The 24,048-nt window shown below is 50.7% G+C and overlaps 1 protein-coding gene across 1 annotated transcript; it reads left to right on the top strand.

Annotated features, from left to right (window-relative positions):
• The first annotated feature begins 13,281 nt into the window (after positions 1 to 13,281).
• On the top strand, positions 13,282 to 16,960 carry LOC142027789 (T-cell activation Rho GTPase-activating protein-like). The gene is made up of 3 exons (XM_075021998.1): positions 13,282 to 13,342; positions 15,266 to 15,710; positions 15,868 to 16,960. Exons 1-3 carry the CDS (start codon positions 13,282 to 13,284, stop codon positions 16,265 to 16,267), a joined length of 906 nt encoding a protein of 301 aa, XP_074878099.1. The 3' UTR covers positions 16,268 to 16,960.
• Positions 16,961 to 24,048: the final 7,088 nt, after the last annotated feature.

Genomic DNA, 24,048 nt, shown 5'->3' with positions numbered 1-24,048 from the left:
ACCACTAAACTGGCAAAAAGGCATACAAGCCTTTTTATTCCTTCTTCTCCTTTTATACTTGTTCCATAAAACCATTTCCCACTCTCCAGCTCACGATCTCTCTAAGCAGGAAAGTCCTATCTGCCACACACTTGTCATAACCTAGGTAGGATATGACAAAGTTTCAAATACATCAGTATTTATAAAATTAGAAATGTCAAACTGCAGAAAAGAAAAATAAAAAGGAAAAAAAGGGTGGTGGGGTAAAAATCAGTTTCTACCTTGACTGTTAGGCTCTTAAGCTGCCAGTATTTAACATTAATGTTTCTACTTCAGGCTCATGATTGCTACAGTTCTGCCATTTGTGGATATCAGTGTGAGATTATCTGCCTTTCACCAGCTCAGGCAATCCACTTCTTGATGGATATGATTTTATTTTACCTTTTAATGTTTAAAATGGTGAGAATCCAGCCCTCCAAGCTATCATTACGCTTCTCTTGATTTAAATACAAGAAGTTAGCTCCACTGGTACATTCATCCACAGGAACGTTAGCACTTCCAACTTCATAGACAACCATAAATTATTTGTCAACAGCAAATTACTAAACATAGTACAACACTCTATGAAAGACAAAAAGAATGCACACAATCAGCATTTCCCTTTATGACTATGAAAATCTCTAACAGCAGATAAGCCTGAACTAAACATCAATCAAATCTGGACCCCAAACAGGGTACGGCTTATGATATGTCACACATCTGGACTCGACTATCGAAAGCAATCATGCACTTAGGAAATTTGAGGCTGTTATGCAGAGGTTTAACTAGAGTCTTGGCAACTCAATTTGGGACATGAAAGGTATTTGCACTACAGTACCAGGTGCAGTAAAGGAAACTGGTCTTGCAGTTCGATTCCAACACCGCGTCCGCAAACAAAACAAGGCAGCTACGTGTGAGGAACATGGATGGAAATCTCACCTGCCATCCTGAAGTTACGCTGTGGCATTTCGTCACTTCTTGTCACTTTCCTCGGGCTTGGTAAAGCCTTTGCAGAGTCTGAAGCAAAGGCCCATAGCTTCTTCCCGTTTGTAACAGTGGATGCCTGGGTTTTGGCAGGTTGGTTTGCTGTGGGGCACCACTTGTACCCTCGATTTGCCTTCACACATGCGTCCTTGTACTAAAAAAGGAAAATTGCCAGTCATGACGTTATACTATCCACAGGGCAATAGAGTGCACTGCTTGTAAGAGCATTTAATACAGCAAATAATCCTTAAATATCTTGATTTTTTTGACAGTTTAGTCACGTGCTTAGAGTCTGACCGCCAACACAATCTAACAAGAAGAACTATTAAGATAAGTAGAGATGCATTTAAAAAAGTGGGGGTTCTCTTTCCTCTCCTGAGGGTTTATCACCCAGAGCAGGCTGAAGTTCTGATCCTGCAAACTGCTCCCCAGTGCTTGAATGCTCACTCTGGGAAACAAATTCTTTGGCAGGTCCAATCTTTGTTTACTTTCTAGTTTGAATGAAATGAAAGCAGACGTTTAGCAATAAATGCAGCATGATGCTCCTTACCTCATACTCCTTTTCCTCTAATAGATCTGTACCTTAGACTAGTTGAGGATATTCTTTCCCAAAGCAGGCACTGAAAACCACTTAACCGTTTAACTGTGAAACACGTTACCACATCAGGTGTGTGCCGTTGGTGGAGCGGAGACTCCCCGGCCACCCAGCGCTGTTTTGCCTGCTTGTTACTTGCTACAATAAACCTTGATTGGATTATCCCCGGGCTGGCGTACAAATTTTCATCGTAACTTATAACAATTTGGTGCCGTGACTCGGATAAGGTTAACTTCGTTTGGAATCTAAACTCTGGGGAGGCGCCCCATCCTTGGATGGCCCCGGAGTGGACGATATCCTTTCCAAGACCCTTACCTCCGAACTCTAAATTTGGCAAGCAGGCAAAAGAACACTGCAGTACCCCATAATTTTCGTGCACGAGGATCCGGACGAAGACTCCAGGTTAAGTGAGTATTGAAAGCGTTTCCCGTTCAGTCGGGGTGGGTTTCCCAAAGTGTGCATAAACGAGACGCTCCCGAGAGGAGCGAAGTGAGTGCGGACCCTCTTGTAGTGCGGTTCTCATTTCCCACGAGGGCATGAGCCACGAACGAGGGGCACGTGTGTGTGTGTGAGAGAGAGGCACTTCGGAAGATGGGGCAGAAGAAAAGCAAGCCTTCTGACTCCATGGTGGGTTCCCCGGGGTGTAGGTCGCCTGGGAAGAGGGATGACTCCATAGGGAATCCTAAGGTCAGTCTCCCTATGATACCGCCAGATAGTCCTTTAGGGTAATGATTGCCCATTGGGATGACTGGCTGCCCAGACAGGGCAAAAGCAGAGAGAAAATGATATATTAATGCATACAGGGGTGGGGTGGTAAACAAATTAGAGGAGATCAGGTATTTCGGCCTGTTTTGGGGACGTTTGACGATTGGATATGTCAAGCCTTAAACATATATGTAAATTCTAAGGAACCCTTGACTTTAGAAGAGAGTGAATATGCTCATTTATGGATAAAATTAGATACCCAAATCCATGTATTTGCTCTAAGTGAAAAGAACCATAAAAAAAAAAAAAAAAAAGAACTAAAAACCCCGAAGAACTTCCCACACCTCCTCCCCCTTATGTTCCCCCTACACTCGCACCTGACCCAACCCCCCCCTTCCTCCTCTTCCCCGACAGCCCCAGCCCCAGACTTAGACCCTCCGAGTTCCCCTGAGGAGAACAGGGGAATAACGAGGAGTCAGACCAGAAAGAAAAGCAGTTAGAAGAAAGATTATACCCCTTGAGAGAAATAGCTATAGGGGGTCCACAGCCTGGCATGGGATTTGTGTCAGTACCTTTGAATTCCGGAGATGTAAGGGAATTCAAGAAGGAGATGGGGAACCTTTTAGAAGGCCCCTTGGGAGTATCCGAAAGGTTGGACCAGTTTTTGGGTCCTAATATATATATACCTGGGAAGAGTTACAGGCAATTTTAAGTATACTATTCACAACAGAGGAAAGGGAAATGATTCGAAGAGCAGGAATGAGAGTTTGGGATCAGCAGCACCAACACGGTCCAGGCGCAGATATTAAATGGCCACTACAGCGGCCAAACTGGGATAACCAAAATGCAGAACATAGAACTCATATGGCAGATCTGCGCATTATAATTGTTCAAGGCATTAAGGAATCTGTTCCTCGAGGACAGAATATTAATAAAGCATTTAGTGAACACCAGAAGAAAGATGAGACCCCCACTAAATGCTTAAAGAAGATTAGGGGGGTCAGGGGATCTATTTGCTGGGGACCCCTAAGAAAACAGAGCCCTTGATAAAATTAAAATTACGTCCCCAGCATCAAGAAGTAGAGTTCCTTGTGGACTCTGGGGCAGAGAGATCTAGTGTCCAGTTAGTGCCCCGAAGATGCACACTGTCCTCGGAGAAATTACAAGTAATAGGAGCAAAAAGGGAACCGTTTCAGGTACCACTAATAAAGGGAGTAAAAATAGAAGCTCCATCTCGACTTGGAATAGGATCCTTTTTGTTGGTACCTGAAGCAGAATCTAATTTACTGGGAAGAGATTTAATGATTGAATTGGAAATTAATTTGGAAATAAAAACCAAAGAAATAGCAGTAAAATTGTGTGTCTTGACAACGGAGGATGAAGCTAAAATTAACCCCGAAGTGTGGTACACTCCAGAGTCAGTAGGACGATTAAACATTGCTCCATTTGAAGTCACTATTAAGAACACGGAAATTCCAATTAGAGTCAAACAATATCCCATGGCACAAGAAGGTAGACATGGATTACAGCCTGTAATCGAAAGGTTGTTACAGCAGGGATTATTAGAACCTTGCATGTCACCACACAATACCCCCATTCTGCCCATAGAGAAGTCAGATGGCTCCTATCGCTTAGTTCAAGATTTAAGGGAAGTAAACAAAAGAACTGTTACCAGGTTTCCAGTCGTAGCTAATCCGTATACGTTGTTGAGCCAACTCTCCCTGGAATTGAAGTGGTACAGTGTTATAGACTTGAAAGATGCCTTCTGGGCTTGCCCCTTGAAGGAGGAATGTAGAAATTATTTTGCCTTTGAATGGGAAGATCCAGAAACCCACCGGAAACAACAATTAAGGTGGACTGTACTTCCACAAGGATTTACAGAATCACCAAATTTGTTTGGGCAAGCTCTGGAACAAGTACTAGAAACTTTTGAATCAACCTCAGAGGTAACTTTAGTGCAGTATGTAGATGATCTGTTGTTAGCTGGGGAAGATCAAGAGACTGTTAGAAATGAGAGCATTAGATTATTGAACTTTTTAAGCCTGAAGGGGTTCAAGGTTTCAAAGTCTAAATTACAGTTTACTGAAGAGGAAGTAAAATACTTAGGACACTGGCTGAGTAAGGGAACTAAGAAATTAGATCCTGAACGAGTGAATGGTATCTTATCCCTCCAGGCACCAACAAGCAAGAGACAGATAAGGCAGTTGTTAGGACTTTTAGGGTACTGTAGACAAGGGATTGAAAATTACAGCAACAAAGTGAAGTTTTTGTATCAGAAATTAGTAGGAGTAAGATTAATAAAACGGACTCAGAAGGATGAACAGAGTCTAGAAAGCCTCAAAGCTGACCTTGTAAATGCTCCGGTATTAAGTTTACCCGATACTAAACGACCGTTTTATTTGTTTGTGAATGCAGAAGGAGGAACAGCCTTTGGGGTATTAACCCAAGAATGGGCTGGAAGAAAGAAACCTGTAGGTTATTTTTCCAAATTATTAGATCCAGTTAGTAGGGGATGGCCTACTTGCCTACAAGCTATAGTAGAAGAAACATTTGACTAAATTAATCATTGAAACTAAAATGAACCGGATAAAATGTTTACCATTAGCACTATTAAATGTAAGGACGCAACCCAGAGCAAACACTGGGATCTCTCCTTTTGAAATGTTATAGGGGATGCCCTATGACCTAGAAATGCCGATTGAACACCCAAAGATAGAAGAAAAATTCTTACAGGAGTATATCATTAAACTCATGAAGAGACGGCAAGAACTAATAAAGAAGGGACTGATAGTGCAGAGGCCACCATTAGATATTGCAATACACAAAATTATGCCTGGAGATAAGGTATTGATCAAAACTTGGAAAGAATCATCTCTAACTCCCTGTTGGGAGGGACCGTTTCTTGTTCTGCTTACTACAGATCCTGCAGTCCGGACTGCCAAAAGAGCATGGACTCGTGCAAGCAGAATCAAAAGACCAATGCAGAATTCTCACTGGGAGGCGACCAGAGACCCTGACAGCTTGAAAATTAAGTTCCGAAGAAAAGCGGATGAGTGAGACTATCTTTTGTAAAGATCCTCACTGTATATGTTATCCCTTTGTATGTTACAGGTGTAAACTCTGTAGAGAAAAGTGGTGCACACATTGCTCCTATGGGTATTCCCCTCTAGTGGTATTTGCCACGAATGTTATTATTACAAACGGGAATTAACTGAGCAAGCATTACGTGTGGGAGTATCAACCGGGAAAATTACAAAGGACTCCAAAGAGTGGTGGGATATTTTTGCTAAAGGCATAAACCCTGAGAGGTGTTGTCTTTACGCCAACGAGCCGTGTTCAACGAAGGCTGAAATACTGCCAATATCTTGCAGACGAACAGTGGTCAGAGTGGGGTGGGGAGCTTGGAAAGTGAAGGATAAAAACTGGGACGCATATAAGTCAAAGCGAATCAAATATAAAGGAGGTTCCCCTGAAGAATACGACTGCTGCCGAGAAGATGGTACACCTCACTGCTCTAAGCAACAGAGTAGGCAGAGAAGAAGGCAGAGACGTACTGCTGTTCGGATTAAAGTTGATGAACCACCTCCAGAGAAGGCTCACGGAGCCTCTTGACTTATTACTCCCAAACAAAACGTCCTCAGAGCTTCCCCGAAGTCTCCCATCTCTCACCAGGGGTAAAGACAAAAACCAAAATGATTATCAACAACCTCGGAATACCTGTCGCAAGGGTAAGGGTACACCACTTTTCTTGAACTTAAGATTAAGCATTTGGATGATAAGACTGTTACTAATGCTGATAGGGATAACCCAAGGTAAAGGGAACCCCCACCAACCTTATAAATGGACGCTCTATAGGTGGGAGGATCAAATGATATTACAGCAAGTAATTGCTACCGGGGCCCCAAGTTTTAATCAATCTTTATGTCAACTCGTACCCAGAGACCCATGTCTACATAACTTAGGCTTTTAGTTTTGTCCTAGTTCTCATAATGTTAATATTAACCTTTGCACCTTGTATATTGAATAGAATTACTGGATTGATAAAAAATCGATTAGAAGCTGTACACCTAATGTTGATAAGAAGACACTATAAGCACCTAGAAGAAGACGAAATTGTTAAAGAAACTCCCCTTCTCTCGCTAGCTCGAGAAGCTCTTGCCCAGTTTGAGGAACAAAATAAGAAAAACAAAAAGGGGGAATTGTAATAAACTTTGCATAACCAATTTGTTCATGAAACCTGTTGATTGTTAAAATATATTGATCTCTACAACTTAGTAACTAAGCTGCTTTTAACTGTAATAACCACAGTAACAAGTGCAGAAACTAGATATTGAGCTAAGTAAGCAGGATGAGCCAGTCTTGATTACCTTATCATATAGCTCCTCAAGAGCAGTTTTCTGAGAAAATAAGGAACTGGTCCCAGAAACCGGCCAAGGCCGATTCCGTGGCTTGGATAGATAAACTTGAGGGAGTGTCCCCTTGGAACTAATCGTAATACCTCTCGGAACTAATTGTAATACCTCTTGGAATTAATTTTAATGCAAAGCGGGAATAGGTCATGCATATGTATAGGCGTACCTGCAACTCCCATACATATGTAACACTTAACTGTTTAACTGTCAAACACGTTACCACATCAGGTGTGTGCCGTTGGTGGAGCGGAGACTCCCCGGCCACCCAGCGCTGTTTTGCCTGCTTGTTGCTTGCTACAATAAACCTGGATTGGTTTATCCCCGGGCTGGCATACAAATTTTCGTCGTAACTTATAACAAAGACGCAGCGTGCCTTGTGGCAGGATCACCATCGCAAGTGTATCGCTTGCATTCATCTCCATCTTAATCTGCCGGCTGGCACTTGCTCCCTCCAGGCTGTAGCCGGGATAAAAGCGATGCAGTTTACAAGAAGCACAGCACCGTGTGAGCCCGCTGTGTATTTATAAAAACGGCTACAAATACTAAAGCTCTGCAGGGACCGCTGACCCACACAGAGGCTGTGTTTTCTGAAGAGGGAGTCTGTGTGAAACCCACAAACCCAGGACTGCGACCCCCCTCACCCTGCCCCTTCTCTCCTTCCCTCAGCCGGGCCCGGCTCCCACACCCCCACGCCCGCCCAAGGGCCTCGCTCGCCTCACGGGCAGCCCCAGCCCTCACCTCAGCCGGGCCGCAGCTGGAGCAGAGACTGCAGAGACCAACATGGCCGCCCGGCAGCCCCGTGCCCCAGGACTACAGCTCCCAGCATGCCCCGGGAACCACCAGGGCCCCCGGCAGCCCCGTGCCCCAGGACTACAGCTCCCAGCATGCCCCGGGGCGCTCCTTCCTGCTGCCTGACCCTGCAGGGACACCGGCCCCGGCCCGGCCCCGGCCCCCGCAGGCCTCATGGCCGCCTGCCTGGGGGAGGACGAGGGCGAGGGCGAGGGCGAGGACGAGGATGAGGACAAGGAGGAGGGGAAGGACAAAGGGGCAGGACGATGAAGCCCCGTGGGGCAGGAACCTGTGAGTCAGGTTCCCTTCTGCACTCAGCATGAAAGGCCTTGTGAGATATTGTCCTGACACAAAGAACCCCAAACATTCATGAAATGCAAATCAGACCCATACCTCCAATCCCACATGTAATGAGGTAAGAGAGATTTTACAATAGCCAATATATTTTCAGCCTGTATCTCAAGATAAGATGATAGCTTTTTCACAGACTTTGAGCAATACAAAAACCAGGACTAAAACACCCTACCAAACACCACAAGATCCAAGATAGAAATCACAATTTTTGCTGGGTAACATCAACACCACCTTTTTTCTTTCCTTCTTGAAAGACTTCCATTCTTCTACCGATTTTAGTATTTTCCCGTGAAACAAAAGTGTTCTAGATGCTTGTCTTATAAAAAGGCTTTAGTGAATAACTCTAGTTTTAAAGACTACAACCAAATGATCTTTTTCTTCTTTCCTGCTGAGATTCCTGACTTTTGTAAGCCTCTGGATTTCATCTCTACTGCAGGAGAACAATAAAAAACGTCTTGCTTATGAGTTTTTAAAATGTGAAATGCAAGTACAAGATGAATAGAATTTTGAACACACACTATTACACTATGAGCGATTACCCACAAAAAGTAGGGAACACATACAAATGCTTAGGCGTTTAAGATGATTGCTACCCCTGTCTCACAAAGCCGTTTTTTTCCTGCTGCTTTATTCCACATTCCCTTGGTTGTAAGTTAGTTCGGTGCATCCTTCTTTTCACTGTAGCTGTTTTCTTCCTTCAGAAATGAAGGGAAAAAACCTATGTATGTTCTTTCTGTTTATCCATCGGTAACATACCTATAGCTCCTCTGCTAATTTTTTTTAAACTTTTTTTGCCTTGAATTCACTTAAAGTGTATATTCCATATAAACCCCATTTTCCCTTTATAAACTATAAATAACTGCTATATCAAATCTTGTTGACTGGGTATATGGATTTCTGATATTTTGGTTTATGAAACAAAAGCAGCCACCTGAAAACTTCACAGTGTTTCATGTCTAATTGCCTGAGTTATTTAACTGTCACCTCACTTCACTTGCTTCAGGAATGATACGTGAGGATGTACTTACTGATTAAAATGACAATTAAGGTAGGTTACCATCACATATCTGTACGAAACTTTGAACATGCTGTGTTTCTCAGCTTTTACAAATGCTGCTATATTTACATGCAACATAGCTGAAATTTGACCATGAAAAATGTATCCCTCACACATAACAATACAAAGTGTTGAGTGAGGCACATTAAAACAAAGATGTGTTCACCTAATTCTAACGTCTTTATAGTTTAAAAATCACCTACTAAAAAGCTATGAATGTTTTGCCTGTGAATACAAGAATTAGCTGCTTTTTTTTCCTCCAAAGAAAGCAACAGGCCTGCCTGCCAGTTTCCGGGCAATTGCAGTTGGTATTTGAACAAGCTTTCTCCTTCTGAATACAAAAGAACAATTAACTTGAAATCTAGAAGTGAGACTAGAGTAAGGGGGTATATACCCACTACAATCTATTGCAAAGCCATCTGCAAGGTTCCACATGAGATGATTGTTTTGTACAGAACAAAAAATAAATAAACAAAAAAGCACACGCAGCATTCACTTCACCTCCAGACTTCTAAGTGAAAAGATGTATGTAACCTGGGATGCAGTGAACTATCTAAGGGAAATCGGGCCTGATAATCAACCTCTTTCATGTTTGTCTTACAAAAGCAAGGCTTATCTTTCTATTTGTTTGACAGACCCCAATTAGAATGAGTCCCGATTTTAACATGAGTTCTGCAGAACAAAACTCCAGGTAGTTGGGTGTTTGTATTGCAATTCTCACTCCAGATCAGCCCTCTTCTATTTATTGAGGAGCAGGTGCTGAGAGAGAAAGCAAACTGTCTTGCCTTGTTTGGAACAACAACACCATCCTTAGCAATGATGTACCTTCATGAGTAAATTGACTCATGTGGGTAACTTCTAACTTGGCTGCATAATTATGCAAGCAACTTCATGGGATTAGTGGCATAAGTAAGTGCTCACTAGAGTAACAAAAAGGGCTTCATACATTAACATTGTTTTTCTTTCCCTTCAATGTAAGGCTCCTGTAACTTGTAATGCAACACAACAGCAAGCAAACATCAAGAAAAAAAACCAAAACAAACAGAAAACCCCAAATATGGGCTAACTTAACAGAGCATGCAGGCAGTAAAACTTCTTAGTCAGAATCATCCTGGCAAGACGGCCATTCTGTAGGATGAGCTAGCATGAACTGTCCAAAGAGTAACCGCAGTGTGCACTGTTGCTATCCTAGCAGGAACTCTGCTGCACACAGTGAATTTTTCCTGCTGGAAAATGTCAATTGTATCCCAAAACATTGTGTTTTCATGTGTAAGTACTTTACCAAAAAAAATTGTACTCAGTGGTTTATCATATTTAGTTCACATCCCACATTTCTCATGTCGTTAGAGCTTATGGGACTGTTATTTACTCACAAAAGCCTACTGAAGTGATGTTAACCTGTACACTGTAGTGCATTGCTTCTACTTCTGAAGACAAAGTCCAAATAAAAGGCAGGAATGCCCTTCATTGCAGAGGAAAAAATACAGCTGCCACAGTGATTCCTTCTGTTGCTCCTGATGCTGTATATATTAACATCAACATCTGCTGACATTGGCAAAGAGCAACATGGAACTAGACTTACCATCAAGAAATCATGTTTTTGTGTGATAAATAGGCAGCAGCAGCTGTTTTTACAGCTGGGAGATTTCATCTAACTGCGGGACCAGACACAGTCACTTCTTGGACATTCCAGATTGTCTTGAACAGTGCTAGAATGAACAGAGAACAGAAAGAAATGCTGAAATTGCAACTTTTCTTATGGTAAGTTGCAGTAGTATTGGCATTCTTCTGAGTCTTCTTCCACGTGCTGCCCAATTCTTTTTTTGTGTGCTGTACTATGAGAATGTCTTCAAGGCACCTTGATAAAGGACATGCTCAGGACTACACTTCTCTCAGATTCTGTGCTTGACTGCTTCCTCTGTGTTCCCGACCAGTTAAGTTCTCAAGGTTATACCCCAGCTTCATCCCACTGGCCCAGAATAGGAGAACCACAAATTACAGTAACTTTTCTGGGTATGACGGGAACAGGCAGCCCCACGCTCACCGTGCAGCTCATCTCCACACATTTTCTTGAGACGCTTTTCTGACTGCAGCACCATGAGCGCTTGGAAAGCCTCTCCTGCTTGTTTTGCCTGCCAACAAACCACTTCAAAGACTTCAGCCCTCTGTTGTCTGCTCACATGCTACCCCACGGGATGGCCACGTGCTCGTACCTGTAATGCACTCACAGAAGAGGATCGAGAGGGCTGTGAAAGTGGTACCAGCTGCAGGTGAAATGACTTATGTAAGGGATTTTTCTATTTGGAGAAGATCATAAAACAATAATATTTTGGGCTACCAATAAAAAGACAGTTTTGTGATAAAATAGGAAGTTTTAGGCTCCCTTCCTCCCTCCAAACAGTGAGCAGCAGCCTCTAGACAGGAGCATGGAATAGTCCTGACCAGAGTCAGCATTGCATCACATGGACCTGGTCTAAAATAGCTCTAACAAAATCCCAGCCTCAGAGGAGAAAGCAGCAGCAGCAGCAAAGATAAATCCTGTGATTATAACCAGAGTGAGGTTGTAAAGTCAGTATCTCTCTTCAGGAAAGTGACCATTAAGACTATGGCTTCAGTTTCTGTCCTGGGGCCTTTTCAAGCTGGTTAGGTCATTGTTTTAGAAGTTTGAGGTTTATTCAGGAAGAGATCAATTCACGAATGGATCATATATTTTAGCTGATCAAGAGAATAAATGGCACATGGCTATGTCTGTTAGTGTGTGAGCCCATGTCCGTAGAAGCCCCGTCGACAGCTTCACCAAGATTACCTTCTCACAAGGCCATTCTTCAATGACCTTCAGACGGTTCAAAATACACAGCCTATCTTAATGCCACTATCCAGGAGAGGATGTTTGTCCCAGCTAGTGTTGCATGGTCTGAGAGCTGTCTTTCTCAGGGACGAATCGTCTAGGGTGAAAGTGGTTTTCGTCTTAATGAGGGCAGAGCAAAAGTGTGATGCTGCACAGACTCTCCCTCTCGTGGGGAGGGAGGTCCATATTGGTGTCTGGGTCCAGACCATGACATTCCCTTTCTCTTGCAGTGTGAAGTGTTGAGGCACACAGAGCAATGCAGAAAGCACAAAACACCAAGTTACCGTTACCAAGTTGGAAACTGTATCTGCACCCTATCAGCATGGTCATCTTCTTTCTCACTGTCCCATGCCAAGAGAGAGCCTCCCCAATTTGACCACTGCTTTGGCTAGAGAAAACCCACACAATTCTAATCCTCATCGCAGTGGCACAGGGAGATGTGCATGAAGGGCGGGAATGGGAAGGGTGCTACATAGACAAGCAAGGGGAATCCAGGGATAGCCACACACTTGTGACTAAGACACAGTGGCTTAGGGAAATGCACAGTTCTGGGGCATGAAGGTCCTAGCAAGAAAGACTGCAGAAGTCCCAAGCCCTTCCCCTCTGCTCTGTCGAGCCCTGGGCTCCCCAGTGCCAGGCAGAGACGGCCACATTGGAAAGAACTCTCCCCCCAGTGCCCCTCCCACTTTCCGTTGGGCTTAGAATGTTGGTCGTTGGGCTTAGAATGTTGGTCGTTGGGCTTAGAATGTTGGTCGCTGGGCTCGGAATGTTGGTCAGTTGGAGCCCACGGCCGCCAGAGACAGCAGCACGGAGCTGTGCTGGCACGCAGGAGCGCTGGGAGGAGGCAGGATCTGACCGAGCGGCACCGAACCGGCACCGGCACCTCGCCTCCCATCCCCGCTGTCGCCGACTGGCCCGCGTCCTCGGTCCACGGCGAGGGTCCTCCTCTCCCGGGCAGGATGGGCCAGGCCAACTGCTGCTGCGGCTCCAGGTGAGCTCTCCCTGTGCCTCGGGGGCACGGCCGGGACCCGCGGTGGCAGCGGCCTTTCTCATGCCCGCCGCTCTCTGCTCTGCAGGGAGGCTCTCGCCGACGCCGAGGCGGTGCTGAGCGCGGACGTGCGGCTGACCCGGGGCCGCAAGAGGAGCGAGAGACGCCTTCTCCTCCTCCAGGAGGAACTGGTGATCGCCAAGTTGCAGTAAGACCCTCAGAGCCCAGCTGCCTTTCCCCCAGCCCTGGCCCTGGCCCCAGCCCCGGGACACCCCGGCCCCAGCCCCAGGCCCCGGCCCCTTGGTGCTGGATGCGCCCATCGATGTCTGTCCCAAGGGCAGGTGGGGGACAGGGCTCGGCCCGGGGGGACCCCGAGGAGGACACCCCCAGCTCACCGCCTGCCTCTCCTCTCTGCTCTCTGCAGACGCGGCACCAGCCTGCGCCCACAGCTCCGCCTGGCCCTGGACCAGCTGTGGGTGCTGAGCGGCGGAAAGGAGGCGGCGGGGGACGAGGAAGAGGAGGAAGGCGGCGATGAGGACAGGACCTCCATCCTCCTCGTCTGGCCCAGCGGCTCCTGCGTCGCCACTTTCGGGTGAGTGCCACGGCCAGGCGGGAGACGTTCCCAAGCACACCCGCACCATCGTGAGAACGGCCTCTGCCCTGCGTGCAGAGCCTGGGCAGGGATCGAGCAGCACGCCGGCAGGGAGGGATGGGGGCATGGGCAGGTCCCGCATCCCCTTTGGGTCCCCAGAAGGGGAGGGCGAAAGCAGCTGCTCTGGCAGGACACGGGGAGCCAGGGCTCGGGCAGCGCCTCTGTCCTGCCCCACGGGGCTTCGTCCCGCTCCGGCGTCCTTCCCCACGGGGCAGGGCTGCGCAGGCGCCCGCCTCTGCCCACGGGCTGGGGGGCAGCGGGGCCTGACGCTGGTTCTCCTCTCTTTCTGCAGCTCCCGGGCGCTGAAGGAGCTGTGGGTGGGCACGCTGCTGGGGTAAGCCGCGGGGATGCTGCAAGTGCAGCCGGACGGGGGAACGCAGCTCCTCAGCTGGGGAGAGGTGCCCCCGTGGCTGCCGGCAGCTCTCGCTCGGGCAGAGCTGCCGCAGGAGGGAGAAGAGGCGGCTTGGGGCTCAGCCAGCTCTCTCCCTGTCCCTTCCCGGTGCACAGGACACCAGAAGGAGCCAAGAGAGCCCGGGTGACGCCTGTCCCATCCATCAGGCTCCTGGAGAAGGAGCTGGGCCGCCGCCACGCCGTGAGTGCCTGCCCGGTCTGGGCTCTGCCCCCGAGCCCTGGTCCTCCCGCCGAGCGAGCGGCAGAGGCATCGCTGCTCACCTGCCTCCGCTCCTTCTCTCTTGCCCAGTGGAGGACATTAAGCGCCGGGAGCCTGGAGAGGCTGATGGAGGGCCAGGCCGAGGTGAGAAGGGCTGCCTTTCGCCCGCCTCTGGCTGTGCCGGCACGTGCGGCCAGTGGGGTGAGGGATGGAGGGAAGGGTGGTGCCGCTCGGGGAGCGGAGAGGGTTGGGGAGCCGCCGGGAATGCCGGCACATCCTGGCCGGCGGTGCTGGGGGGAAACCTGCCCCGCGGGGCAGAGAGCCCGCGAGGGCAGAGGGTCCCGGCTCTGCCACGCTCAGGCTGCCGGTGCCGGCTGGCAGCTCGCCGGCGGCCCTTTGCGCCGCGGGGCTGCTCTCTGAGCGCAGCCTGGTTCTTGCAGGCTGGTCCCAAGCAAGGGCCTCCGACGGTCCCGCCGAGCAGCGGAGGGGGACTTTGCCACGCACCGGGTGAGTTTCGGGAAGAACGGTAAGCTCCTGCAAGCGCTGGAGCTGTGCTCACTTGTCCCTCGAGTGTCGCCATGCAGGTTGGGCAGCCCGAGGCAGGATGTCACCTCCAGGAGGAAGGAAGGACGGACACCCGCTGGGCAGCGGCCGCTGGACGTGGTTCTGCGGGGACACGGAGCCTCTGCTGCTGCCCACAGCTTGGAGGAGGACAGGGCGAGGGCTGGGCCAGGCTCTCCTCTCCTGGTGGCGTGCCGGCTCTCAGGAGCCTCCCAACTGGAGCTGCTGAGCCGGAGCTCGGAGGTCCAGCTGCTGGCTCCCTGCCCGTCCTGCTGCACCGCTCAGCACCACGCTGCGGGCAGGGCAGGCCCCGGGAGCGCTGGCCCGGCGGTCTCCGTTGACGGGCTCTTGCTCGGCTTTCCTTTGCAGCAGGAGGGAGCAGCAGCAGGAGGAGGAAGAGGAGGGGGCTGCCCTGGCCCTTTGCTCATCGGAGGACCCCGGCCGCTGCCCAGGTGCCAGGGCAGGTGGGCTCTGGCTGCAGCAGGGCGCTCTTTGGCCAGCCCCTGGCAGCCCTCTGCGGGGAGGACGGCTCCCTGCCCCGGCCCATCCAGGTAAGCCAGCCTGGCCGGGGGGGTCCCCAGCCCTCCAGATGCTCCCTAGAGGCGGTAGGAGCCCTCCCTCCGGCTGCTCCACAGGGGACACGGGTGTCCCCAGGAGCTCCGGGGATGGCGGCTTGGGCTCTTCACCCCCAGCAAGGAGCCCGCTCTGGGGCAGTGCTCTGGCCACCGCTGTCGGAAGGCAGCTCCTCGGCCAAGCAACTGTCCTCCTGCCTCTCCTGCAGGAGCTGCTGGCTGTCCTGCGCCGGGAAGGACCGTCGACGGAGGGGATATTCCGCAAAGCTGCCAGCGGGACGGAACTTCGGGAGCTGCGGGAGGCCCTGGACCGCGACGCCGATGTCGACCTGGGCAACCAGCCTGCACTCCTGCTGGCCGCCGTCTTGAAGGTGAGCGCTTCTGACCTGCGGCTGGAGGAGCTCCTGGCCGGCCTGGAAACTTCAAAGGCTCACCCAGAGCCCTTGGCATTGCAGGACTTCCTCCGAAGCATCCCCGACAAGCTGCTGGTGACCCACCTCTACGAGGACTGGATGGCAGCCATGGAGAGGACCAGCAAGGAGGAGAAGGTCTCCGAGCTGAAAGCGTAAGTGCGGGCAGCAGCCTGCCTGTTGAGCAGGAGCCCTGGCCGCTGGCTGAGAGCACCTGGAAAGCTGGGCAACTCAGCCGCTGGCTCCCCCCTGCCTTGGACAACAGGCCTGGGCAAAATCTGCTTTGTCAACCTAGTGTCCCTGTTTCCTCAGGGTGGCCGAGAAGTTGCCTGCAGCCAACCTCTTCCTCCTCAAGCGGCTGCTGTCCCTCCTCCAGCACATCGGCCGCAACGCAGCCACCAGCAGGATGAGCTGCAGCAACCTGGCCATCTGCCTTGGGCCAAACCTGCTGAGCCCACCCGATGAGGACCTGCTCCCGCTCCAGGCCATGCTGGAGGTGACCGAGAAGGTGCGCTGTGTTGGCAAGCCGGCTGCAGCCTTGCCGGCCTATCCGAGCTTGGCTGCTCAGAGGTCCCTGGCTGCCTCCTCCCTTGAGCAAATGCCGGTGGGGTGGCTGCCTGCAAAGGCAGCCCCGCAGCCACAGCCATCTGTGCAGAGGCAAGGGTCGGGAGTGGGAAAGGCTGCTTGGGACAACTTCAGGCAGCTGGGTTGAGAGCAAGGGTTTGATGTGTGCAGGTGAACACGCTGGCGCTGTTTATGATTGAAAATTGCGGCGACATTGTTGGGGAGGAGGTGGCTGGCCGCTCCTGTCCATCAGCTGGGGAGTCGCCAGCCCCCACGGACGGAGCCACAGGTATGAGGAGGAACTGAGGGCTGTCCCAGGCTGGGGCTCGGGATACCAGAAACCTCAACGTCAAGAAGAAAACCGGTGTAGGGCTTGGGGTGGGTTTTGCTTTGGGTGTGCTACTTCCAAGGCGTCACTGCTGCACATGGTTTTGCTTTCTAGACCTGCCTTTGGAAGAGCAAAGTGGCCCTGCAGGCAGAGGAGACCAGGGCCACCAGGCAGAAGCCATTCTGCATGCATCCCCCTCTCTGGGTGTCCTCAAAGGAGCTGGGGGAGACATGGTGGCGGAGTCCAAAACGACAGAGGTATGTCAGCTCTGCTCCACAAGCACCGTGACAGTGTCTCTCGGGTAGGAGGGTAGTTTCTGAGGAGGCCAAGTAGCTGCTGGGCCTCCTCCGGCCAGCCGATGGCTTGTGTGTTTGGGGTTCCTCCTCCTCCCCCACGGAATCATACGTTGTATGGAAAACTGGAAAGGTCCTTTCTCAAATGCATTAAGCATGTGCTTAATCCAACCAAATACCTACAAAAAGACAGCGGGGAGTAGCTGTCAACTTGAGAGGGCTTTTGCTCGGATCCTACTTCATCACAGTTTCATCAAGTCTGTTTTGGGGCAGGTGGACTGTGCAAAATGTGGATGCATGATGCAAAGCAGCATCTTCCCCAGAGAGCTAAGGTGGTAATTTGGCAAGCAGTCCCTTACTACTCCAGGCCGTCCCTTGCCACCCCTGAACTCCAACAATTCTGGTTTAGGCACCTCCAGCTTTGCCTCCAGCCACCCTCGAGAGCACGGCAGAGCCCCTGCTACGCCCGCAACAACTGGGCAGCCTTTCAGAGGAAAGAAGGTAAAACGAGTCACTTTGGGTTAAAATCAGAACTGTCTCCGCTGGATCGTGGCCTTACCTATCTAAGCACACTGTGGGATGGAAAGGTTTGCAGGCTCTCCTCGGGACAAGGAAAAGAGAAGGAACCGAAGGAGGAAACAGGCCTGGGGAGATGAAAGCTGTGCAGAAAAAAAGAGGAGGAAGAGAGAAAACAGATTGGGGGATCGCAAACGGAAAAGATGCAGGAAGGTCCGGCAGGTCAAGAAGCCCAGGTGTGTACCAGGCTCTGCTGCCCATCCAACTCTCAGCACTGCTCTAAGTCAGGCCAACCCGCTGGCAAGGCACGGCGAAGGATGGTGCTGCGCAGGGTCTGGCAAGAACCCCGTGGCCGCTCCCCAGGGGCTCCCCATCGAGCCCTGCTGCGTGGCACAGGGGCCCTGTGCATCTCTGCGCGCGCACAGCTCTCTAAGGGCATTCCCCGTGGGGATAAGGCGCCAGAGCCCTCCCCTCGGCAATGCCAGCCGTAGCTCGCTCTTTTCTGGGCTATGAGCAATTCCTCGTCAACGGTGTTCCCCAGAGAGAGGGCAACCAAACCCTGCCTCTTCCTGGCGCTGTGCATTCAGCAGCGCTCTCTGACTCTGTCCTTGTAGGTGCCGTTTTCCTGTTACTGGCTGAACCCCTGTGAGCCCTGGGCCCGCCCCCCACCGCAGTTAATGTTCTCAATAAAACGGTTTTTCTCTCTTCTGACTGTGTCCGCCATCGGCTGTTCTGGAGCGGGCAGCTGCTGTTTGAGGATGACCCCTCGGGGAGGAGTTTGGGATTGTGCCTTGTCCCAGCATCCTTGCCGGCGCGCATGAGGGCTGGGTTCAGGTGCTTTAGGAGTGAAAGCAAGGCACAGAGTTGCACAGGAGGGTGGAGGTTGGAAGGGAGCTGTGGAGGTCGTCCAAGCCCTCTGCTCAAGCAGGCTCCCTTAGAGCAGGTTGCCCAGGACCACGTCCTGGTGCGTTTGGGCTACCTCGGAGGAGCAGCCCCATGAGCTCCGAGCGAGGGCAAGATGTAGGCAGACACGGTGGCCAGGAAGGGCTGAAGGTCCGTATGCAGCCACCGTCACCTGCAGCTTGCTGCTCCCTGCGGCCATCACCCTTGCACAGCGAGTGCCGGGCAGTTTCTGCAGAATCCCCTCGCTCATGGCAACGGTATAAACCCAACCGCCGTGCTGGGCGGTAGGAATGCGTCAGCTCGCCCCAAAAAGCTTTGGAAGGGGCTCCAACAGCAGCCGGACTGCTGAGGCTTTTGTGCGCCCCGGTGTGATACAGGGGATGCCTGCACCCTGAGGGAGGAGGAAGGATGAGCACTCTCCCCGTCCGTCCGTCCGTGGGTAGGTAACTCTTTTGCTCACAGGTTGTGGTGGTTTAAGCCTGGCCGGTGGCTGAGCACCACACAGCCGCTTGCTCCCTGCCCCCCAGGGGGATGGCGGGGGAGAATCGGAAGGGTGAGAGCCCCGACCGTATCGCCACAGCAGGCTTCGCCCTCCCGGTGTCCCATCACGCTGGGACCCCCCACAGCACTGCCCAGTGACACACTGGGGGGAGTAGGGGGCACTGGGGGGAACCGAGGGGGTCACAGGAGGTTACAGGTGTGTGGGCAGGGGGCGGAAGGGGGGCACTGGGGGACGAGTGGGGAATGGCGGGGGGACCTTAAAGGGTCAGCAGCGGCACAGGGGCCGAGCAGAGGGACGGAGAGTAGCATCTGGCTGGCCCATCGGACCCCTGCCCGTTAACCCAGGCCCCACTGGTGCTGTTCCTCACCCCCAGCGAGCCTCCGCACATCTGCAGGGGGCAGGGGCAGCTCCACACAGGGAGGCCACCAGCAGAGACGTGGTTTTGTCCCTTGGGCTGCTGTGCACGCTGGCCCGGCTGCGAGCCCACGTGAGCCTCAGCCCCCTGTCCCGCGGGTCCCACCACACGCGCGTGACCCAAACGGAACGCTCTGCAAAGTTCGCTCAAAGGAAGCACGTGCTTCCGCCTTGCCCAGTCCTTCCTAAAGGTGTTCCTTGGTAAAGGTGAGGATGTAAGCGGGAACGGAGCCCCTTTCTGGGTTGAACAGCAGGCTGAGGGGGGCTCCTGCTGTGGCGGGGGCACCGGCAAGGGCCAAGCTGGCCAGTCTTCCTTCGTCCCGGTCTTCAGAGGTGGCAACCTCCTGCGTGCTCTGGGCTGGCACAGCCTTGCCCGTGACCCAGGGGAAGTTTCCCTCTCCCCGAGTCCAGAGTCCTGCCCCATACACGGCACCCTGGGGCAAAGGGCAGAGGAACCAAGAGGTTCCCCTCCTTCGCAGGGTCCCCAGCGTCAGCTGTAGCATCGCGCCTATCCTTTGTAGTGCCCAGAGCCTCCTGTTTCGGGCCGAAATCCTCGGTTTTCGGGTCCAAACCCGCCTTTGATGACCCCCAGCCTTTCCTCAGGGCCCACAGCTCCATGCTGAGGCTCTCAGCCCTAAAGGTGGAGTTCGTTGCCTGGCAACCTCCACCCAGCAGTCCCTGGGGAGTCAGTGGGCCCAGGACAGCCAATCGCATTTGAGGAGGCGGGGGCAAGGCATGTGATCGATAGGTAACCCACCAGTCAAGCTTCGAGGCCTGCAGGAGAGGTGGCAAGAGGGGAAAAAGCCGGGCTCCCTGCCGGGTGTGTGTGGGGGGGGGGGTGTTGGTTGGAGGCGGGGCATGCCCGCTCCACCAATCACAGCTGGCAAGAGCAAAGCAGAGATGACTGATGAGCCGCCTGACCCATCACTGGATGGGAGGAGTGATCTCATGCAGCCAATCGGAGGAAACATCGCCTCAGGGAAGGGCGGGCCCCAAAGCAGGGCACAGTGGCAGCCGAGGGGAGCGATCCTCCGAGGCAGCACCGCCTGAAGGGAGGAGACTGGCAGCCCTCCCCAGCTGTGCTGACCCATGGGAGAAGAAGGTGGGGCCTTCTCCTGGGGCCAGGAGTTTCCTCTAGGCACCTGCAGTGCCGAGGGCTCCGGCAGTCCTGGGAGCTGAGTGTGCCAGGCGCAGGGCAAGCGGCTGAGCTGGGCGTTCTCCAGCGGCAGGCATTTGGACGAGGGGGGCTCGGCGGGAACCCGTCTTGCCCTCCCGCTTCTTCTTGTGCTTCTTGAAGTGGAAGCACTTGTGCAAGGCTCCAGGAGGAGTTAATTTGGTGCCCGCCCTTGCTAATTGCAGGTGGGTGGTCTGCAGCGGGCAGGGAATGGGACAGGACTGCTCGCAGGAATGCCGTGGGAGGGGAGGTCCGTCGCTCAGGGAGACAAGGATGAAGGGTGGGCATTGAGGGTTGTGGTGCTTCTCTTCCCAGGTCACCATTACGCGTGAGGAAGCTCTGCTTCCCTGGCAGTGGCCGAACATCTGCCTGCCCTCGGGAAGCCAAAGGCAGAAATCAAGCAAGAGTCGGGATGGAGTTGCAGGAATAGTCGCCACCTGTCGACCCCAGCTGTCGCCCCAGTTCATTCTCTGTGTGGAGAGGCAGTTCAGGGTGCCAGGAAAAGGTAATTTAAGGGATCTCCACTGCTTATCGGTTCTGCTGACTCTCATGACTTTACTGGCATTGTGGCATTTGGTGCTAATGCCAAAGCTCTTGGGGAAATCTGTGTCAGGGTATTGGCATCTCTTAGGGTTGTGATCCTGTGGTAGGGGGGAAAGCTAAAAAAATGAGACACAACTGTAAGTAAAGAAGCAACATTGAGGGGGGGGGGGGAAATACATTTTCCCAAAACACTTTTGAGGTTTAGGGATTTGGTTTGAGAACTCTTGTTTTGGTGACACACTTGCTAATAAGTCCAAAAAGAGATTTATCTTTGCTTTCATTGAGATTTTGACTTGAGTGCAGTTAGTGATCTGCTGTAACCTTAAATCACTCCTGTCATCTGACCAATTCTCTGTTTTGTCTCTACTACTGAGCTGATTTTCTTTTCTCAAATGTGGCATAAAATTTGCATGTACTTCCTGGAAATTGAAAGATTTAACAGTGCTTTGTGGAGTGCTATTCAGTCGATGGGCGCATGGCACACAAGAATTTAGGGGTAAAAGTTCTTTTAGAGGTTCTGAGGGTTATGGTCCTGCTGAAAGATTAGTGAGAAATTCAGCTACACAGTTGTCAGGACTCATAAAACTTGCCAAGACTGCAAATATGTGATGTCTGGGCTTTGGTGTTGACTAAGCACAGTGCAAACACAGGTGGATACAAAAGCTGGAAACAAGAGCTTAGGCATAAAAGAACCAAACCAAACCAAAACCCAAGATGATGGAAGAGAGAAAAATGTCCTGCCAAAAATACTCCTTTAATTATTCACCGACAGAAAAGACAACTTCCAGAAGAGATTGTCTTCCTGGATGCAACTGTGAGAAGAAACCTAATTACTGAACCAAAATAGTACACATATTGTAGGATGATAATAATGCATTAAGTATAAAATAAATAAAAAGGCAGAAGAAGCCATGCTGCATTTCCTTCAGATTGTGGATTGCCTCTCTTCCAAAGATACTAGATGTTTATCTGCCCAGTACTAACAGCACTTAAATATTATTTGCTGTTTGTAAATGAAGTATTTGAATTGGAAGTAAAGGCTTAAGATTATGAAGCTTTTCACTGCCAACAAAATGTCTAGGTGCTGAAGGAGCTGGCTGCTTGCTGGTCCCAGGGTGCAGGTAAAGCTACTTTCTGATTATCAGAGATGAATCAGAATCTCGGACATTGCCTGACTCTTCATCATCTCGGTATCGTGCTGAATATCAGTAGCAGGCAGGGAAGGGGGTTCTTGTGTCCCTGTCTGAGATGCCAAATTGTGATTTCTGCTCTCTGTCCCAGGTACGTGCCTGTGCAGGCAGCTAGATGGGAGCTTTCCCTCTGCAGAGCACGGCTCTCTGCGGTTTGCAGAGAATAATGTTTTCTACAGCCTTGTTTTCAGCTTTAGGCAGGTCTGGCTTCATTTTTTGGGGGAGGCAAGAAGGCTTGCCTTCTGGGAGTGTGTTTCACCACTGTCCCATTTTTGCTGAGGTCCATGAGTGTCCCTAGTTGTGAGTAAAGGAGCCCTGGTGGGACTGTGGGCTGGAGATGTGCTGCTTTTTGCCCCTTCTGCCCCTCCTCTGAAGATCTGATAGCAGAAGTGTCTTTGAGACAGGTTTTTTGACCTGCTTCAATGCAGTAATGGATTACTGAGAAGCAGCAGTACCAGGGAGTATGAATGCAATTTTCTCTTGCATGATTTGGCTGAAGATCAGAAATGTGCTTCACTGAATAGGAACATTGTTGATTAAAATGGCATGACTGTTGATGCCATATTACAGCGGTATCTTGCAGTGTTGGAAGCTCAAATCTATCTTTTCGTGTTAACTTAAAGCTTAAACTCTGAGAAGACTGTAGGAATTTAAAAATCACCCTCTGCAACCTATGCAGACCTTGAGGTATGAGCCAGACTGAGAGGAGTGAAGAAAATGTGTTCATGCTTTTTTATCCAGCTGAAAGAGCTCTGTATAGCTTTAAATGCTGTTGCATCTCATTTTTAGTTGAATATAAGCAGATGGTAATAGATTAGGTGTCAGATATCTTGTGAGGGCAACTACCTGGCAATGACATATTATTAACAGTAGTTTAAATGATTGCACTTGTTTCAGAACAAAAAGTGGAGTTCTGTCTATTTTTAATCTGAGTTTCTGAACTATCTGATTGGAACTTAGTACTGGGGAGGCCTTCAATACAATTTTTTTTATGATGATCACTAGAGTGTGATGGTTGTCGGTTATTTTTAGGTGGTGTGGTCAAATCAGAGGTGTTGAAAGCTTACCCCTCATCTAATTGGGGTGGGTTTTGTTTGTTTTCGGTGCTTATTTCTTTTGGAAAAGCTGAAGATTAAAATCTCTCTGTATATACCCATGCACCCCTTCTCCATGGTGTTTACATAAATGTTTAGGCTGTTTTCCAGGCTGTTTCCTTCGTGCAAGACTGGTTGGAATCACCTTAAAACACCCTTTTACCCAGCACCTGCGAGGGAGGACCACAGTGTTTGGGGACCTCGGTGGTCCCAGTGCCTGAGGATGGTGTGTGCACACACACACACATTTATCTGGGGTGTTCCTGCAGCTCCCTGGGACTGGGCTGTAGCCAGGGCCAGGGTTTGTGAAACCCCTTGTCTGAAGATTTCTTGGGACCACAGCACCCACAAGGGCAGGAGCAGAGGGACAGGGAAGAGAAGCATTTAGCAATATTTAGCAGGGGCTCTCACCAAACCAGGCTGATCCACTCTCCAGCTTCTCCCTTAACTTGGGGGGAATCTGCTACCACAGATGTTTCTGGCGTTTGCCGCATCGGGAGGATTGTCAGTGGGCTGCACTGGGAGCAGGTTATGGGAAATAAGAGCCTGTAATGGTCAGACTACAATGCTGGGAGATTTTTACAGTAATGCCCGTGCTGCAAGAATCCAAAGGTCAGAGAGGAAAATTGCAATACCAACTTCAATTAGTGACTAAGAAAGGGAATGACTTTCATGATGTGTCAGACTGTGCCTCTAAGCCCTATGAGAAGCTGCCACCCTTCTCCGATGACAGGTAGCGTCGTGGCAGTGGCTACTGCTGGGCCAGGAGCAGCAGGCAGATGCTGCGCAATAAAATGAGAGCAGAGAGCAGGCAGGCTTGGTCTGTGAAGGATCTGCTATCCCATAATTCATTCCCTGCCCTTATTCACTGGAGGCTGAATGTGAGGATCTTTGTTCACTGGGGGTTTTTTGTTTTGGTTTTGTGGTTTGTGTTTTTTTTTTTTTTTCTCTTTCTTTTGATTTGGTTTGTGG

This window comes from Buteo buteo, unplaced genomic scaffold (assembly GCF_964188355.1).
Source record: "Buteo buteo unplaced genomic scaffold, bButBut1.hap1.1 HAP1_SCAFFOLD_56, whole genome shotgun sequence".
In the NCBI taxonomy this organism is placed as follows: Eukaryota; Metazoa; Chordata; class Aves; order Accipitriformes; family Accipitridae; genus Buteo; species Buteo buteo.
Note: the sequence above shows the minus strand (reverse complement) of the source record. Positions and strands in the feature narration are given on the sequence as shown.

What these genes read in the sequence shown, in the direction of transcription:
- LOC142027789 (XM_075021998.1), top strand. Translation starts at nt 13,282, where the DNA reads ATGAGGACAGGACCTCCATCCTCCTCGTCTGGCCCAGCGGCTCCTGCG. An exon ending in TCCTGCGTCGCCACTTTCGG is followed by an intron (nt 13,343 to 15,265) that starts GTGAGTGCCACG and finishes CTTCACCCCCAG; the next exon opens with CAAGGAGCCCGCTCTGGGGC. An exon ending in AAGGTCTCCGAGCTGAAAGC is followed by an intron (nt 15,711 to 15,867) that starts GTAAGTGCGGGC and finishes CTGTTTCCTCAG; the next exon opens with GGTGGCCGAGAAGTTGCCTG.